We start from the raw sequence: 20,084 nt of genomic DNA on the forward strand, positions 1-20,084 counted from the left end.
GAAAGAAACAAACACAAACAAGCCCCAGTTTGAGACTACACATATTCAGACTAACTACTTGAGGCTTTTATTCCAACCGTTTTAAAAGTTCTTGACTCTAACAAAACTTGTTGAGACTTTTTGTCTCACCAGTGTTTTGATGTAGGTCGTGTTCTTCTGTGTGCTAGATGCTTGACTGCATTTGTACATAATGTCCAGAGCATAACTTGGGCACGCCTATGTTTTCAGATAAAATCTTTTCCCTTTCTTGGGGTGATAGCTTTAGTTTCCTGGAGGCTTGAGTGTATAGGAAGTCATGCTCATGTCTGATGTCATAATATAGAGTAAACTCTTATCACCTTTTCCTTTGACTCATGTTGCATGTGATGTCCTGGTCATGTACAGTCTTGTTCAATGCTGCACTGGAACTGTCTTTAAGAAATGAAGAGGGCTTGAAAAGTGGCTGTTGATGGAATCTGTGTAGCATTACATGCTCTTAATGACTAGTCAGGTCAGTGAAATCATAGTTAAAAAATAGTGTGACAGCTTCAGTGTACTCATAACATGAAGAAGATAGTGCTCATGGTGTGCTGCAATTGAACCTGTAACTAATCAGTTGTTCCATTCTAATGGTGCACTTGTGAAGACTAGTTGCTTCCTTTTACTCTCACAATGCATCTTTCTGTGTTATTTAGCCAAATGAATTGCTGTACTTGAATGTATGGCCTGTCCTGGACTATCACATACTCCTATTTTGGCATATTCTCATGAGTACTGACAGAAAGTGGTATTGCTGCTTTGACATTGGTTAGAATGGAGTTAGTTATTAAGAGTGTAGTTATGATCTTTGTAGCTCTGTGGCCATTAGCATTGGTACTGAACTGAAGACATTGTGCTTCACTCATTTGGAAGTATCCATCCTCAGTCATTAGGTACTCTACTGGCTTTGCTTTCTTGGCTTTTATAGATATTGGTTGATGATTCTGTTTGTTCTGTTTAGAACCTGGGGAGGATGCATTTCAGTGACTTGTTTGTGACTTGGGGCTGGTTTTGGTGTGGTTTCTTTTGTTTGTCTGTTTTCTGTTGTTGTTTTTGTCATCTTGGGCTATTTTTACCCTTCTTATTTGTATCTTTGCCTTCCATCCCACGGATTTTTGAATTTTATTTTAAACCATAAGATCTCTATATTTTACATGGCTGCTTCTGATTTGCGTTGTCTTTACTTTTTTTCACTTTAGAGAGAAGTTTTACTTCGAATTCTTGGCAAAGGAATACACCCTTTAATATCTGGAAATGTTTTCTCATTAATAGCTTTTAACTTTCAGTTTTTTCAAAATCAACCTCCTTTACCTGCTAAATAGTGAGGTCACTTGCATACCTATCTCTGCTGAAAACAAAAGTAGTAGCCAACTATCTTTTGAGAAATGAAATAAAAATCACGTGCAATTTACTCTCATGTTCTAGGACAGCAGATTTAGACCTGTTATATTGCATTGTGTGCGTTGGTTCAGCAGAGCAGATTTAGTAGCAAGGATTGTCAGTATTCTATCTAATTTATGGGAGTGGTTTTATATAGCCATAATTTTAATAAAGACTGCTATTTCAGACAGGAGTATATGTAAATGTTAGATTATTTAATAAGTGATGGGTGATAAACTAACACAAATGATATTCTGTTGTGCCCTAAGGAATCCAGACCATCTGCAAAGATAAGATACATATGCATGAACTGTTGTTCCAGTGGCCAGATCAAGAAAGCTGTGTAATTCCAGACCAGGGCTTGTGCTTATGGGAGCTTGAGTCAATCATTTGCATTTTTATATACTTCTATGTTGTTTTTTCTACTGGATCAGTGTTCATTTTGGTAGCATAACTTCTAATAAGGGAATGAGTAACAGAACACATAACCTAAGTCACTCTAAGTAATTTAGTATTAAGTAATTTCTAAAGTTACAAACATTTATCAGTCTGTGTTTCCATACATGTTTATATTCATAAACATGTCTTGCTGTTTAGCCTTGATGAACTGATGGATTTGTGTAGAATCACAGTGTCTGGTCACACTAATGAAGCTAAGTGATAGTATTTCTTCCTAGGCAATATTTTCCCAATTCCAACACAGTCGAGAAAAAGCACTCCCCTCAGATAATATGAGGCATGCCCTGGCAGAAAGTTTTAAGGATGAACAGCGTTTCCAGCTTGGATTCATGGATGATGCAGCAGAATGCTTTGTAAGTATTCTTTGTGATAGTTGAGTAGAATTACACTAGTTCTGGCTGGTTGTTTCAGCAGTTTCAGACCCACAGGTAGGATACAAATGACATAATTCTATCGACCTTTTTTTTATGCCAGTGTAGGGGAACAGACACATGGAGTAAGAAGGAAAAGGAAAAATGGGCCATGCTCATTCAGGGACCAAACTGATGATAATCATAGTACCTTCCCCCTCCCCTCCCCCTTTTCATTTAGGGTTAAAAAGTGAGATTTGGGATGGGATCATACATGTGCTGTCTATGAGCTTCTTCCCTGTTTCTGTTGATGGTACTGATGCAGAGAAAAAGTAGTGAGGAACAACTAAGACAGAGGCCCGATCAAAAGATATTTCAGTCATTGCATGCAAGGACATTAATATCATGTCTTAGTCTAAGAACAGCTTTTTAAATTTCCCTGGAAGATTCACTTCAAAGGAGACTGCACTCTGGAAGATGATGTTTGGAAACCTTCATAGAGAGCATTCCCATCCACTGGGTTGAGACTAGGGATGGAATTGTATACACATTAAGTCTGTAGGTGGACTATTTGTAGTCAAGGGGGCGTAGTTGGAGTCTTAAACTGTAATGTCATTCTTCTGTTCTGAATTCCTCAGTTCAGTTTATATTTACATTATTATTTCTCTTTAGGAAAATATCCTCGAGAGGATTCATTTTCACTTAGTGCCAAACAGTGAAACAGATATGTGCACTTCAAAATCCTGTATTTCTCACCAGAAGTTTGCTATGACATTGTATGAACAGGTCAGACCTTTATTTGATTGCTTTAACAAATAATTTGTTTCCACTGTCCTGAGTGAATAAAACAACGGTGGTTTTGGTTTTGTAGTGTGTATGTCGCAGCTGTGGAGCATCATCAGACCCGTTGCCTTTTACAGAATTTGTGCGTTACATTTCTACCACAGCCCTGTGGTAAGAGCTTTTGTTCTTGTATCTCACTTTTCTGCACCCATCCTTCCAATAATAAACAAAGCATGCCAGACAACTTATCTGTGTTAAAAATGAATGTGTATTCCTTTGTTTAAATGTGGTTTTGATGTCTAAAAGTAGCCTTGACTGTCAAAAGCCAGCTGTAGAGAGAGCTTGACAAAATATGTATTGCTACTGATTTACCTCTGTGCCTTTACTTTTTAGTTACAAGATACAGTTAATTGAGAATTGATTGAAATACATCAATTCTTAAGAAGGGAGATCCACAGTTCTTTGCCTTTTTCTTTTTACAGTAATGAAGTAGAAAGAATGATGGAGAGGCATGAACGTCTCAAGCCAGAAATGTTTGCAGAATTGCTGCAAGCAGCAAATACTGCTGATGACTACAGAAAGTGTCCTGTAAGTAAACAAAGATGTTGCATTGCTTTGAGAAACAAGGGAGAACTTTCTAGGATATTAAACCAGACTACAGTGTTCTCCTAAAACCAGGATTATCCCTGGCCACATCAGTACAGTCATCTTAGTGTAGAAAAGCCCCTAAATGTATGGTTTATTGCACCAGTTATAGATAAACATGGTATTGTAGGTGCAAGTGGTGATGTTACTAGCTCTGTGTTTTGTTCTTCATTTCAGGTTCAACGTTGAGCTCAGTGGTTTTGATTAGTTGGAGCAGCTCTGTTTTCTGAGTGGAGCAGCTCTAGTTCATATACACTGACAGCTTGATAAATGGTTCTGTGTAAATTCTGTTAATTTAGGAAGTGTAGCAAAGCACACAAGAACCTACAGATTCAAGCTTAACTGATGAAAGGAGAGGGAACAAAAGAGAAATTGTGATGGTGACTTGGATGTTTTCAGAGATTCCTGTTTTAGTGGTGATTGGATGTAGAAGTTTGTGTAGTCTTCATCAGAGTGTTTTTATGCTGAGGAATTTCGTCCTTAAATTGTTAGAAACAAATGGTATAATGAAATTTGAAAATCAGAAGAAGTTTTAAAGTTGTTTTGTTACTTGTTGTAACTAGACAAGTTGTTACTTGTCTAATAACTCAACTTTAGACTTTTGTTTTCTTAGATATCTTTGATTTCCCTCCCATCACATTTTTCTTTTCTCTTTTTCTAGAGTAACTGTGGTCAAAAAATAAAAATCCGTCGTGTTCTTATGAATTGTCCTGAGATTGTCACAATTGGCTTAGTCTGGGATTCAGAGCATTCTGACCTGACAGAAGAGGTCATGCGGAATCTGGCAACACAGCTTTATCTTCCTGGGGTATCCATTTGCTTACTATATTTTATGTATCTGTAAATATAGGCAAAATATGAACTATATATACATAGGTATTTTTTTAAAGCACAGTTTAACTTCAAAGCTTATGTCTGCTTTACCACTCTCTATAATGTGCTGCTTGATGTAGTTTCTGTGAGAAGAAAAAAGTTCTGATCTTATGTCTAAGTACAAAGATGAATATAGCTGATTTCCTAGCTGAAAATCTAGGAGTATCATGTTCAGTTTTCAATTTGTGGAATTATTCCAGAGCATTGTGATTTTACCCTTTCAGCTTTGTAAAGTGTTAAAAATAGACCTAATAAGTACAAGAATTGTTGTTTATACTCATGAAAAGTTGTATAATGCAACGGGATATGTAACACCAATTGCCTTGGTGAAGTGCTGGTAGTAGGTCTGGAAACTGAGGCTAAATGTTTTACATGTGTTTTAAAATACAACATTTTTTTTTTCCCCAGCTGTTTTATAGGGTTACAGATGAAAATGCCAAAAATAGTGAACTTTTTCTTGTGGGAATGATTTGCTACACAAGCCGACATTACTGTGCCTTTGCCTTTCACACCAAGAGTTGCAAATGGGTGCTGTTTGATGATGCTAATGTAAAAGAGGTAAATCTTTGGTTTCCTGCTACCACCTGTAGTGTTCCTTACTTTTCTAGAGTGCATTCCAATGGCACCAGACTTGAAACAAGTCAAATAAATGTATTTATTAAAATAAACATGAAGTTTTGTAAAGCAGTTTTCACAAATGAGTTTTAGAATTGACCTCAGTAGGGTTCTGCCTTCCAAAGTGTTTAATTTGTACTTCCTTTAATGAAGGAGATTTAACTGCTGGCAGCTGTAATCATAGAGCTAATGTTCTTTAGCCCATGTTAATACCGATTGTAGCTTTTTGCTGCAAAGTAAATAAAGTTATGTGCCAAAGCATTAGATTTTAATGTACCTGTGGAGTTGGGCATGTGGTACGTGTTGCTTATATTCTTCTTTCCATAATTGGCTTCAATGCTGTTGATAATTTTGCAGGTTTTGTTTTGTTGTTTCTTCTTAGATTGGAACAAAATGGAAAGATGTGGTCTCAAGATGCATTCGGTGTCACTTTCAGCCATTGTTGCTCTTTTACGCTAACCCAGATGGCACAGCTGTATCTCCAGAAGATGCCCCAAAGCAGATTATTCACTGGTCTCAATGTAAAGCAGCAGGAGGAAATGGGGAAGACTTGGGTAATTGAGGTTTTGATTGTTTAAATACAAGTATAGACTTGGATACCTTGGTCAAAAATTATCTAAAGGGTCTCAAAAGAAGATATTTGTATGTCTAGTCAATATTGCAAGTATTTGTTTTGTGTCTGGTAAGGGAATATAAATTGAGACTTCTGGATAATGGGGAAAATTTTTCTATTGCAGGTTATTCATAACCACACAACTTCAGTAATTTTGGAAGAAAATCATAGTATATTTATGTGCAGTATCTTATGTATGTGTTGATACATTTAAAACACCTTTAAAATGCTGTAAGAAGATACTTTTAAAGATTCATACAAATATGGAGATAATTGTATAGTGTGTTTGTATATGTGTGTGTACGTACCCACACACACAGAGAACACAATTGAGAACTTTGGGAGCAATAGGAAAGAGCTGCAGGAAACTTCTTTTGTCTGAGATCCATATAGCATAAACCTCAATATGCAAGAGTCCAGTCTTTTGGTTCTGTAGACCAATTGAGTATGACACATTCCTCTTCACATGATGAGTAACAATAGGACATAGACTGCTTGAGGGAAGAAAGAACTGAGGACACTTCCACTGGTCTAGGACTATAAATACAACACTATATAAAATGTTACAGAATATTATTGCCTAGCAAATTGAGATGTGGTTTGGGATCTTGGTGAGGTGCTTTCTGCTTGGTTGCTTGTTTTCAGTCCACAATTTAAAGTATTTTCTTCTTTAGATACTGGAAACTTTAAATGTCTAAAGATACCTATGTTATTTGATAGGATTTGAAAAACATGCTGTTCTGAAATCAGACCACATGAAAGAGAATGGAATTGGAGACTCCACTAATCAAAGGAGCAACAAAAAACTTCAGCCAGATAATTCAGCATTCAGTAGAAGCCATATTCAGGCTAGTGGTGGTAGAGGGCCAGGTATGTATTCTCCACCTCTGAAAAATCCCCAAATGTTTCTGTTTATGAAATATTTCAGTTGATAGTTTCAGACACATGCTAACCTCAGGTCTAGAATTATTTCTGAAGGAGGAAATCCATTCCTGAATTGAACAAATCTTTGAATAGCAACTGATGTGTAAGGAATAGCTGCTATGGAGTGTTGACTTTTCTGGAGAACTGTAAATGCACAATTTTCTTGACTACTCATTATTCCAGCATAAAGTGCCACTTGAGGCCTTGATTCATTTCTTAAATATTGTGCATCATACCTTCCAGCCATACTGTTGGTTAAAAGGCACTTGAAGCTAGTTGATCTTTTTGAGCAGGTGGTGGCTTTGTGAATCATTGGCTATTTGGGGAACATTGTTCCTTAGCAGTATTGTGATATACAGCATTGTTTGTAGTCCTGTGTATTAACAGACTTTATCTGATGTTCAAAAAGAATAGTAAAAGTCTTACCTGTCTAAAAATCCTTTCAATCTGTACACTAGACTTCCAAGCTGTAAGTCATGAGGCAGAGTCTTTGAGCTCTGCATACTTTTTAAGGAAGAGATGCTGCCTTCTCTTGAGATGCATTTCTCCTTGCTGAATTCTTAAACTTTTAAAAACAGACAATGCTTAGCTTAGTAACTCTTACTCTTGATGGAGAGGTGTCTCAAAAGTGGTCAGTGTTTACCTTTCCAGAAATAGAAGGATTTTTTTTGTTTTCATAACCAGTGTCTCCACTGTTAAAAAGAAACCTTCACAATGAGACAAGATTAAACTTAGATTCATTTTTTTCAGTATAATTCATAAAATGGGATGTAAATAGTATATTTTTTTTTTAATGGCTTGAGCATTTGATTTTAATAAGAGGTGTTGGTTCATTCTGTGATTCTGTGTTTGTAAGACATCATTGACATACTGCTGCTTTGGTTATTTTAGTGAACTCCTTGGAGATACCTATACATGTACATAGGTATTAGATGTCAGTTTCCTTAATTTGTGTTATGTCATTCATTAGACTTTTTAAGTAGTGCTGATAGAAACAAGTAAATGTTATGGTACACAAATATACTTGTCTTTTGATGATTAATGACTTTTTAGTCATGTTCTTTGACAACAAGTATTCTTTGCAGCTAAGATATGCTACAGCGATCAAAAGGACAGGCTGAAAGACATATCCAGAGAGTGTGCTCAGAAAGCTGCTGATATGAAAAGCTTCTCGTCTTTGCGAAAGGATGCAGACAGAGGACCAAGAAAAGAGTCTGGGAGACAAAGAGGTACATCTTGAAATCATTGTGTATAAGTAACTTTTAGCATCAGTACCAGCTGTGTGGAGTTTTCTCTCCTTCCAAGAGAACACACTATAAGATTGGAGATTCCCAGTTTTCAATATTCTGAAATAGATACTGAGTTTGTTTGGATAGTGTAAGAAACACAAATGCTGTAACAGTATCAGTTAAATATTAATGAGAACTTCAATGCACTTTTCTGTTTTTCTTGTTACAAGATTTGGTTGGGGAAGATCGTTCCAGTGTCAAGTCGGGGTCTCCTCCCGTTGGAAATGGATTTAGACACTGCGCTGATCAGCGCATATACAGCAGCCAGGGGAAAGGCTCCTATAAGCACGACAGTGCCCCTCACCAAGCAAAGCTTTCTGCACAGGGGCTTGGATCACACAAACCAGAAGCTTTTCCTGCTGGGGAGAAACCAGTGATCAAGACCCGGACTGATGGTGTCACTGGCTATGAAACAGACACCAGTCAAGACTTAAGGGACAAAGGAAGTACCAGCAGCAGAAGCAGAAGTAAAGGTTGGAAACCAATGCGAGAGACACTAAATGTAGACAGCATTTTCAGTGAGACTGAGAAAAAACAGCATAGCCCAAAGCACAAGGCAAATCCCAGCAGTAAATCTAAGCATGAAAAGGAGCGAAGTTTTAATCATTGGCCAAAGGAGAACTATATTCAGAAAGGTTTAATGACTATATATGAAGATGAAACTAAACAGGATACAGGAAGTCGAAGCTCACTGGATTCAGAGGGCAAAGGGAATGCTGAAAAAAGCAAAGGATTTACAGAGAGGAAAGTTCATGGCGATAACTGGCAAATTCAGAGGACAGAATCTGGGTATGAAAGCAGTGACCATATCAGCAATGGATCTGCAAATCCAGACTCGCCTGTTATTGAAGGGATTATTCCAGCAGATGTCAAGAACATTAAAGAAAGTGCTTCCTGCAGGTAATACTCTTGGAACTCATTTAGCTTGTCTTTACAGAAGAGTAAGTTTGTTCTAATGTTCATTTGTTCCTTCAAAACTCCAGAAAACATTCTTTGGAGCTTAATATGCTTGAAGTCAGGTATGTAGAATGCTAGGAACATATCTAGACAGAAGGATGTTAACAATGAAGCGTGACGTTTTACCTTCACTCAGAAGCTGTAGCACTAGTCCTGTTTGGAAGGCACTGAGCTGCATTGTTTTGGCACTGAGCCAGAACTGCTAAACCCTGCTGAGAGGCAGGGTGTGTTAATTTGAAATAATTGCTGCACTTCTTTAGTTACAAAGTTTTTAGACCGTGAGTAGCCTGTCATCTGTAATGGAATACAAGTGCCTGTATAAGTCACATCTGTAACAATCGTAGAGACAGGCCCCTGACATGCCTATGGGAATGGCAGTAGGTGAACCTTGTATACTATTACAATTCCAGAGTAAATAAAACCTACAAATAAATTGAATTAGGTGACAAGTGGTATCTGTTCCTTTTGAAAACCATGACAGAAAGCATGTTTTCAATGCTGTCAAGCTTTTCTTGGTGATCTCTTAATAAGTACTACTTGAAATTTTTATCAAATTCCTTAGTTTACAATGAGAGACAGCAGTGGTTCTTACTCACACATGACACAATTTGTCTAGTGTTTATATCTTTGGAGACCAGCTACCTTTATTAAGCAGGCTGATGTGATAATAAGATGAAGAAAATTTGATGGTTTATGTGCTGCATATTGGGCATTCTGCTGTGGTACTCTAGAGTAAGGCTGGGATGAGTGGGCACCCAATTTCCAGAACAAACTGGGAACACCAGCCTTGGAAACTGTGGGGGTTTTGTCCATCTGTAGTAAAAGATACAGATCATCCTATATTTCTCTGCATCAGTACAGCTTCTTATATGTAGGAGCAGTGTTAAAAGTATTAAAGGACCACCACTACTCTGGGTATCTTGTCTGATTGTACATAAACCCTTCAATTTATGCATGTGCTTCTTTTACAGTGAACAGAGCTTGTCAACCATAAAAGCTGACAGTGTGTTACATTCAGCATCCCAGCAAAACAGGAACTTTTATGGTAAGAACTTTAACTTCTGTAAAGAACAAGTTTTCCAAAAATAATTTAAATGAGCCAAAATTTTAACACTAACTTACTAATATTGCACGAGGTGAACAGGTTTCTATTTAGCCTTTTTTATGTTACAATTTTGCTGCAGGAGTTTGTTAGGAGAGGTGGTAGATGCCCTGCCTCTGGCAATGTTTTAAGACCAGGCTGGACAGGGCTCTGAGCAACCTGATTAGGTTGAAGACGCTCCTGCTCACTGCAGGGCGAGGCTGGATTTGAATGATCTTCTAAGGTCCCTTCCAACCCAAAGATTCTACCATTCTAGGACTTTCTGATGACACTCTGCTGACATAAAATATCTACTATAATTAATTGTATAAGCAGCCTTAATTGCTGGTTCCTTTCTAATTTGATGGAAATGATTAAATGCAGATCTCCATTTCTGTTGCTCGTATTCTGCTTTGAGAACGTATTTTTAGTTGAATGCTGGTTTTTTTTACCAAGTATGCCTGTGCCTTTCCAGCCTCTCCCCACCACCCCACCACCTGCCCCCCCCAAAAAAAAAAAAGAAAGGAAAACCATGGTCATTTTGTCCACTCTGTTTTCCCCAAAAGCATTTATCTCCATGAGATTTTTTGGTGGCTATTAAGGAAGACTTTTAAATGTCTGGGTGGACTATGGTACCATTTGTTTTCCTTCAAGATATGAAGCAGTATCAGGAAGAAACACTTGCAATAAGGAAATCTACTTCCTTTTACATACTAATATGTCTGCTAGGTTTTTAGAAAGTTGATAAATGCTTTGGCATATAAATACTACAGGTCAGCATGAGGCCAGCCAAAATCATTATCTAATGGTGCTGAAACAATGGAGTGGTGCTTTACAAAGAAGTGCAATAAATATTGGGCCACTTCCCCAGGAAATGTTTGATTTTTCTAGATACCATACTTCTTTTCAAATAATGCATAGCCTGGTTTCTTCTGAGGCTTAAACTGGGGGGAGGGATTGCCGTACCTCTTTTATCTCTTCTGTCATCATTCCAAGTTAAGTTTTGGTCACAGAACTGTTATGATGCTTCTTTATTTTGACTAAAAAAGAAAAGGCAACAAAACCACAACCCACAGAAAAACCCCACCACAAATCTGAGCTTGATGTTTGCATGGAAGCCAAAGAACATTTAGCATTATTTTTATTCTGCTTTAGTTCTCTGCTATAGTTACTGTACTAGTGGGGAAAATAAACCCCAACACTTGGATAGCAGTTAAAAATACATAAGGGATTCTGTGTGAATGAAAAATAGGTAGATTCAAACAATGTTTGTGCTTAGTAATGAATATTCTCCAGAGAGAATCATGTCCTGTACATAAACCTTTCAGCATGTGTCATGTGTTTTGTTTAAAAAAAGCATAGTGATTACAGGTGACCCTTAGAGTGATCATAAAGCATTGAGGTGAAGATCCCATCTATTCAGTTATTCTAATTTAGTAATGAACTTCTGAATAACAAATTATTGCTCTCTACAACTACCTGAAGGGGGGTTGTAAACAGGCAGAGGTTGGTCTCTTCTCCCAGGCAGCCAGCACCAGAACAAGAGGACACAGTCTCAGGCTGCACCAGGGGAAGTTCAGGCTGGAGGTCAGGAGGAAGTTTTACACAGAGAGAGTGATTGCCCATTGGAATGGACTGCCCGGGGAGGTGGTGGAGTCGCCGTCACTGGAGGTGTTCAGGAGGAGACTTGACAGGGTGCTTGGTTACATGGGTTAGTTGATTAGGTGGTGTTGGGTGATAGGTTGGACGCGATGATCTTCCAACCTGGTTTATTCTATTCTAAATGTATGTATTCTGAATCAAATGTGAAGCTCTCATGTGTGCATGGTTTGGAAAACAATACTTTTAGTAGAAATAATGGACAAAAAGCTATCTGAAGAATTTGTTCATTTCACATTCATGTGGGGTAAAAGATTTGCTTAGACTCCATTTGTTGGTTCTCTAAAATGTCTCTTTAGCAAGGAGACAATGGCAGTCAGCTTGCAGGTATCAGTTGTATTACCTTATGTTATATCTGTGAATATTGTGAACAAGACCTGAACTGGTAGGTAAATGCCAAACAGACTCCTAGAAAATAGCACTGAAAGGAATGCTCAGTCCTTTCTGAGGGAGGAATAGTTTGTAAGAAACTTGAGGTAGCTTCTCATGGCAACTTCAAAAAATATCTCTGAGTAATTTGTTATGTGTGGAAGTCTCCTTAGGCAAATTTTATTTATGCTCACCATTTGTGTAACTGTTTTACCAGTTCCTCAGTTTTAACTGGAACTGAATAGCAAGTTAAAGCATGCCACTACTTAAGTGAATTACCATGAAACAGAACCAAAATATGTGCTTTTCTGGAGTGTCTGTAAATAATAGATTAAAGTTACTGGCTTAAAAAAACAAACAACAACCAAACCCAACCCTAAACTTTAAAGGCTTCCAAATGGAGACAAGCAGCATGTGAAGATTGAAATGTAAAGCACTCTCATATTCTCATAGTTCCTTTATTAATGTGAGAAGTTTGTAACTCAAAGTAGGTGATACAGACTTTCAGGAGTGGAATTTAGAAACAAAGAACTGAGAAACTTTGAGATGGGCAGAGCAGATTGAAAGCAGAGTAATAGCTGGTGTTGTCAGCTATTGCTTAACTTCTGAACTTAGTGAAACTCACACACATGCAAGTATGCACCAACACTCCAAAAAAAAAATTCAGCAGAATCTAGTTTTCATTTTTTTCCCCAGATGTTTAAAACCATTGAAAAAAAATCCAGTAATACATATATGACTGAAAGTTTCCAGTAGCTAATTTGTCGTTTCAGCTGGGTACAGAGGACGTCTGGGTTCTGAGAGAGGAATTTGTTGCAGTGCTTGTTACAGAAAGTATTACAACTTGGGTTTTTATTTGCAGCTTAACAAAAAACAAATAATAAAATCTGGTAATCAAAAGTACAGGAAACATGAAGGTATGGCAGATTAGAAGGAAGCTGAATTTAATGTGGTTCCCACCCCCTCAGAAATTGGGCTTTGCAGATTTTTGCAAATGTGTACCTGTAAAGGGTGATAATAGAGGAGAACTTGTCCATCCTACCTGTTAGCTATAGAATGGCTGTTTAATCTTTTAAAGTCTGGATTAGCTATTCAGATGTGAAACAGGTGTAAAAGATGTATGTCAGAAAACTGTTGCATTTGAATTGTTGGTAGGCTTTTTATGACTCATTGATAGGGACGTCTGTCTCCAGCCAAGCGCAGTGCTGGTGTGTCCCATATTTAGGTTTGCAAAGAACGTTGGGCCAAAATTCCCAATCGAGTCTGTGTCTGGTTTTAACCATGCATGGATATCCTGTCAGCAGAAGAGAAAATAACACTTCTATTTTTAAGTTAGCTGGAATTCTGAAGGCGCATGCCACCTGGTCTCTTGGAGCAGCTTTGGCCGAGTGTGCTGTGTTCACACTCGGGAGAACCAGTGTGTGAGCCTTTGCTGCCGCCTGCTGACCCACTTGTGCTACTGCCTCTGGGAGGGCTGAAACGTTCAATCCCTTAGGAGTTTGGCTTGGAGTGAAAATTAAAACATTACTCTGTAATCTTCACGTCAGGCAGTTTGGGGAATTAAAGAGCAGTTGTGTGGATTTCCTTTGAATGGCTTCAGAGGTGGTGACTGGTTATAATGGGCTAGTCGTTGCACTGAGAGGACTTAGAATATCTGTCTCTAAACAAATGGGCTTGTCACTTGCCTAGAGAGTGTTTTGGTTTATGTGGTGCTGACATGAATATTTCAATGCATCCTTTATTTGCTGTTACCTAGGAGCTGCAATGTTCAGAAATTACATAGTTTTAGAGAGTGATTCTTTGCCTGTGAATAAAAGCTTCTAGAGTGTGAGTGTGGTAGTGCTGGTGCGGGCACTCTTGTCTTCTGTCTTCTCCATATCTCTGTGAACCATGCAGTTTGCTTGTCCTACACCTGTTTCAAACAATGCATAATACAGTTCTTAAAGCCAGTCCCCACAAATAACAAACAAACCCCAAATGCCCCCACAACATGGAACAATATTTATTCCATTTAATTATTACTACATGTGAAATGTCAGAAAGGCTAAACACTTTTTATTTTAGAATTCATATGACTTTGGATGATTGAATAAATATTCATTGAGAAAAAGCTGCTTTTGAAATTTTGCTTTTAATTAGATGAAATATTAAGATGACCTTGAAAACATGTCTTCAGGACTTCAAAAATGTGATCATTACCTATTTTTAAGGTACCATTTCAAAAAAAGAGAACATTTTCTCCAGATTATTCTGGATGAATACAAGATCTGATCTGTGACAAATTGTCTTCAAAATGGTTACTTTTGATGAATGTCAAGTCTTGAAAATAATTAATTGTCCTGTTGTGTTGTGTGTCTTGGTTCTTTAACCTCTGGGGAATTAGAAAGAAGGAATTGGACTATATATCTACTTACTTTGAATTTATTTTTTTCTACCCCCAGACCTGAGGAAAGACCTGATCACTTCAGAAGTTAACTACAGACCTCATGTTAATTTCCCAGCAGAATTACATGTGCAGGTGCCCAGTCCTCCAGTGAAAAGGTAACTAATACTGTCATTACTACTGAATTCTGTTACATGAGAGTAATCAATATTCAGCATGCAGAAGTCAATGGATTGACTATTATTGACAGACAAAGCCATTTGTGTTTTACATAATTGACAGGACTAAATGCTCTCTGTCTTTATTGTGATTTTGGTGCCATCAGTGGAACCTACTGCTCATTTTACCAGTGCAAAGGGTTTTAGTGGTTTTCTGTACTGAATTTATGTACTACAACAGACAGTGATTACCAATTTGTGGTCAGTGCAGCAATCTCATAAACTACTGAAAAGCGGGGCTGGAAGGGGAGGAAAAGGCACCTTCTGCTTAGAAGCTGCTGTTGTATACTTGTTGTTTCTAATTTGTTTCTGATCTGAACTACAGGTGCTTGGTACCTCCTGAAAACCAAGAATCTACATACAAATTTAGCAGTACATCTGGTTTTCAAATAGTAGATTTGTATCAGACTGAGCAACAGGTATGCTCAGAAGAGACCAGAGGTCACGTTTGACAGTCCTGAATGTTGAAGGAGCTTGTTTCACCTTACAATCTCCTCGGTCTCCTGCAGAGATTTTTTGGGGAGGGGTGGGGAGGGGCACTTTGTATTTCAAACGAAAGAAACCTGGGAGTGATTTAACACAACTTTTAATCAAATGGCTGTGTTAAGTGGATCCCAGTTCTGGAGTCAGTTCAAATATGTAGGCAGTGTGACCAAGGATGTCTTGGGGGAAAAAAAATTGTTTGAGTTATTTGAGCTCTTTCTTCTGTTTTTATGGACGGATACATCCTTTGTGCTTTTGTATTTCAGAGTTGAGATGCCTGATACCAGCAGGAAACTTTTCCCATCATCAGCTCTACAGCCAGTTCTTAAAGAGATTATTAAGTCAGAAAGTAGGAGTAAGGTAAATGAACAGAATTCTTCAGAATGGCTCAATCCAGACAAAGCTGAGAAGATGAGTATGTCGGTTTATAGCGCTGATGGTGTTTCCCAGCCCTATGCAGATATTCTCTGTGGAAGGAAGCCAATCAACAGTGACCCTCACTCCTCTTCCCAGCCACAGCCTCATCATGCAAGAACATTTGGTCCCAAGATGGGGTTACCACCATGTGTGCCACAGAACCTGTCAGAAAGGCCTGTGGTACTTCCCCCTCCTGGTGAGCATGCTGGGCACCCACCCCAAAGGGTGGATGCTCTTTGGGTGCCTGAAGCAGTGTACCAGAATATTCCTCCCCCTTTACCACCGAAGAAATATGCCCTGAGTACTTTCCCAGGATCAGAAAATAACTCAGCAGCTGATGTGAAATCGACAGAAGTGTTGCACAATAACCCGCTGAGGCAAACAGGGGCACCTCTGAAATCTGCATCAGAAGCAGGCATATTTACAAATGAACAAAGGCTTAAGGAGCCATTGCAAGGGAATGAGCTGTTTGTTCACAAACCGGATTCTCCACCTCGCTTACCAGTTAATGACTTTTGGACAGTGTCCGAAAACTTTCTAAAGAAAGGATCTCGGCATATGGGACCAAGTCCTGGCTATGTGGATGGAAGTGATAGTGTAGCCCTAACAACTTACTTTTCAGTAGATAGTTGTATGACTGACACATACAGGATGAAATATCATCAGAAACCCAAGCTGTATTTTACAGATAGTGGAAACTTTCACAAGGAAAAGCATCCTCCCTCGACTGGCGAACTGACTGCAACATACCATGCTCCCGAGCCCAGGCATCCCATGCCTGAGCAAAGGTACAAGGCAAATGTTGAAGGCATCCACTGCAGTAGATGAATTCTTCAAAATCCTGTAAAATCCAGATGTTTCTTTTGCATTTCATGTAGTCTGTAAATGGGCACAAACTCTGAGCCCCTCTGTGTGATAACAAGGTACCCAGTTGACTGCACTTGTCTTAGGAGTTAGGACTGTTTAAATGAATATGCAAACAGAGGTGAACAGAGAAGAGGTGCTAAACTTCTGGTTCTTTGACTTGTTACTCGAGTTGCCTTAATGCTTACCTCTGTTACCCAGCTTGTCTTCTACAGTTTGTATTAAAAATGGTCCTTTTGGGCATATGCATCTTCAGCAGTGGGATCAGCTGGATGTTACTGATTTTCTAAGAAGATTCAGTTTAAAAAGTGTTCCTTCAGATTGTGGTCACTACATACCTAGCCTAACAAAAGGGATAAACATACTACCACATGTAATGCAATAAATGTAGTTGTAATAGAGCAATATTTGTCCCAATAGGTAGCAGGAGGTGACTTTTTTTTTTTCCCTTCTTTTTCAACTGACTTCTCTGAGAGCCTGTGCTTTCACAAGCCTTCAAGTGTCTTTAATACAAGTTTACCCAGAGAATTTCTAACTTTTTATTTGAAAAGCCTTAATAATAATAATAGTAATTTAAAAAGGGTTCTGGTTTGCAAATGTTAACTTATTTCAGAGGGAATTCAAGTTAGCTGCAGTAATAGTCTATCCTATTAACATACCTGGTGTATATTTTTCAACACATTTATCAGATCTGTTCACCCTGTAAAACCTTCTACAATTAAATTTAACCCCATAAACTACAAACTGATATAGCAGGATAGGATGCTCATTTCAAAATAGAATTATCATGCAACTAGGAAAGATTAATTTTGCAAAGTATTAGATATATTTACTGCTTATGTTCAGTTCTGATTTGATCTGCAAATGCATGCAAAGTCAATGCTGCTATTTATTGACCTTCCTGTCTTTTGCTGGCTTTGAGCAATGTTTAATGGGGATCAGACATTTGATTTTACTGACAACAGTTTCTGATTTGGAGCAGTCCTGCACACATTCTGAATGAGCAGATCAGGCTGGGTGAAGCTGCAGCCATTCAGTCTGTGGTGGCTGAGGGGGCATGTAAAAAAGAGGTTCCTCTCTTCCTCTGCTCTAGCACTCTGCCCTGCGGTTTTGACAGCTCTGGAATTTACCACATAATTTGTTAACCTCAATTTCAGTAACCAAGAGGAGGATTTATTTGGCTTTTATTTGATGAGTTAAATCAGTGCACAGGAACTATCTACCAAGCACTGATAGCCAGTACATGGCCTACAGAGGGGTGGGGAGGAAAGAGAACAGGATTTCACCAGGATGGCAGCCCTGAGTGCTTGAAAGGAACAACTGTGTCTTGTGTTGTCAACGGCAGGGAGTTGTTTCAGTCTATCCTAACATTGAACAACGTGTAATTAGAATTGATGTCAGCAAAGTTTGACACAATCCAAAAAGGCTAAATTTTGCTATTATTCACACTTGAGTGTTAACTTGAGGTGCTGCTGATTTACATCTAAAGATCAATGCCTTTTAGTTATGAAAATAATGCAAGAAGGTTAAATTATGCATAAAACCCACTCACGCTTATACTTGCACTGTTCAGTCAGAAAGGCTTTTTTATGTTTATAAACCTTACATGAGTTTTAGTGCTTCAACCAAATGTTGGCAATTGTTTAGCAGTTACTCAAGGTATACATTTAAACAGTGGTTTGGGTTTTAAGACTACATGTAATTTACAGTAGAACTGGAAGATGATATATGCAACCAGAGGAATTTTACTTCTACCTTCTTGGTCAAAATTTGTTGTAGCACTTCTTAACTAATTCTGTAATTTGTAGGGCAAATAACTATGCATGTTTGAGTGTGGCTGCTGGTAAACAGCAACTCAGATTTATCCTGTAGTAAGAAGATCAGTTGAATAGAGAAAGAACCCTGCAAATGGAAGATTCCTGATTGTAATATTTTTGAGGTATTTCAGAACCTGTAAATGTAACTTTTCTAGGTCATCTAGCAATGTTACATAATATGCATAGCTAGTGAATTAAAACTGTTGTCTAATACTTGTTTTAAGAAAACAAAGACTATTGGAATTTGTAAATAATGTATGATTTGTAAAATGTTTTGCAAAGATCTTGTATTTGAGATGACAGTATTTTTATGTATGAATAGCACAGCGACAACTGTGAATGATAGTAGGCCACTCCTTTTTAAACCTGCATAGCAATGTTGATACTTCTGTCCAAGGAGCAATATGAATGCCTATTACTGATACCAATGAATCTGGCTTGCAGTAGGCACAACTGGTAAACTTATTTTTTAAGTGGCTGCAGCAACTTAGATGTACTTGAGTCTCCTTGCTTTGCTCGAAACGATCTTACCAGACATCTTCCTATGTGACCCATGTTTACCAGGTATTTAACTAAATAGACAGCTAATCAAGGCACCTTCTTTTTTATATTTGACTCTGCACTCCATGTATGTATGTAATATTTTCAAACTAATATGTGATAACTTGTTTTAATTTACCTAGGGTGCCTATTTATTTTTTTTATAAATGTCCCCTTCCAACTCTAGATTTGTATAAGAGCCTAGACAATTTTTGTAACAGTAAAGATATTAACAAGTCTTGTAATTAATATATTTTTCAGTCTTTAGAATTATTTTCCTGCAAAGTTCTGCTTGTCCAAACTCTCAGATAAAAATGTAAAATACCTTTTTGTCTTCTGTTCTTTTTGTACCCCACATTTTTCTGCAAAAGTGGGCTTTCCAGAAGGACAAACTGACAGGTAATATTGCTCCTAATGGTTGAAAATTTTGCAGAGATGGTAGTTGTTACTTCCTTGAACAGTAAAACTCATCTTCTGAAGTACTTGTTTATAAAGCTGTTAAATAGATTTATCCTTTTAAATACCTATAAAATGCATAACTTCATTATCATAATCCTACAGCCTTGTTAACAGCTGCCTGATAAGTTACACAAGCCATCTTCCTACCTTATAACCTTTGCTGTGAGATCAGTAAAATTTGCTTGAATTATATATTTATGTGCTCTGAGAGCATATGAAATACTTTTGAGCCCAGTGCATCACAAGCCTGCACTGTTAGCTTTAAGTTTTCCGAGGTAAGTAAAACCTTCTATGTCAGATCTGGCTCAAAGAGAAAACTAATGTACTAGAAGGTACCTTGAAATTTCTTTTCATTTTCTAAAAGCTGTCAGGACATTCTCACCTCTTTTCCTTGCCAAAAGCAGAAATGGAACAACATTACAATGCCTTCTTAGCAGGCTCTTCCATTGAGCTTTCCCTGATGAAACCATGTTAGAAGAAAAGTAGTGAACTCTGTAACAGTTTCACTTGGCAACCTCATTTTTCTGCTTCTGTGAATTCAGACAATTCAGTGCTGCTCTGCACCATGAGCCCAGAACTCTGAAACCGCTTATTTCATCAGCACCAGCAACCAAGGTTGTAAATGCCAGCAGGGTAAAGGCAACTCAGTTCTTAAAGCAGAGCTAGTCTGAGACAGAAAGCAAGCCTCTGTCCCTTGGAAGATTTTCTTTAACAATCACAGAAAAATAAAGATCCTATGCCCACTTTGGCTTCCCAAATCCTCTTTAACCTGATACTGCCCTGTTTCATTTAATGTGTTAGAAAACACTGCAAAGTGGCTGAAGTTTGGTTATTTATTCCTGAAAAAAAGCCATCAAGCATGAAGTGTACCTCCCAGAATTAGGAACT

The 20,084-nt window shown here is 38.0% G+C and overlaps 1 protein-coding gene across 2 annotated transcripts in view; it reads left to right on the forward strand.

The window, feature by feature from the left end:
- Positions 1–19,063, forward strand: part of USP53 (ubiquitin specific peptidase 53) — a 31,799-nt gene extending 12,736 nt beyond the window's left edge. For both annotated transcript variants that reach the window (XM_068153940.1, XM_068153941.1), the window contains exons 4-16: positions 2,076–2,210; positions 2,880–2,993; positions 3,079–3,161; positions 3,473–3,578; positions 4,297–4,443; positions 4,917–5,066; positions 5,506–5,677; positions 6,457–6,606; positions 7,746–7,889; positions 8,120–8,849; positions 9,878–9,951; positions 14,457–14,556; positions 15,366–19,063. In XM_068153940.1, the coding sequence (XP_068010041.1) occupies positions 2,076–2,210; positions 2,880–2,993; positions 3,079–3,161; positions 3,473–3,578; positions 4,297–4,443; positions 4,917–5,066; positions 5,506–5,677; positions 6,457–6,606; positions 7,746–7,889; positions 8,120–8,849; positions 9,878–9,951; positions 14,457–14,556; positions 15,366–16,344 (3,084 nt within the window). In that variant the 3' untranslated portion in view covers positions 16,345–19,063. The remainder of the gene's footprint in view (positions 1–2,075; positions 2,211–2,879; positions 2,994–3,078; positions 3,162–3,472; positions 3,579–4,296; positions 4,444–4,916; positions 5,067–5,505; positions 5,678–6,456; positions 6,607–7,745; positions 7,890–8,119; positions 8,850–9,877; positions 9,952–14,456; positions 14,557–15,365) is intronic.
- The last annotated feature ends 1,021 nt before the right edge of the window (positions 19,064–20,084 follow it).

Source organism: Melanerpes formicivorus, unplaced genomic scaffold (assembly GCF_026170545.1).
Source record: "Melanerpes formicivorus ecotype bairdi unplaced genomic scaffold, bMelFor1.0.p_v2 SCAF_27, whole genome shotgun sequence".
In the NCBI taxonomy this organism is placed as follows: domain Eukaryota; kingdom Metazoa; phylum Chordata; class Aves; order Piciformes; family Picidae; genus Melanerpes; species Melanerpes formicivorus.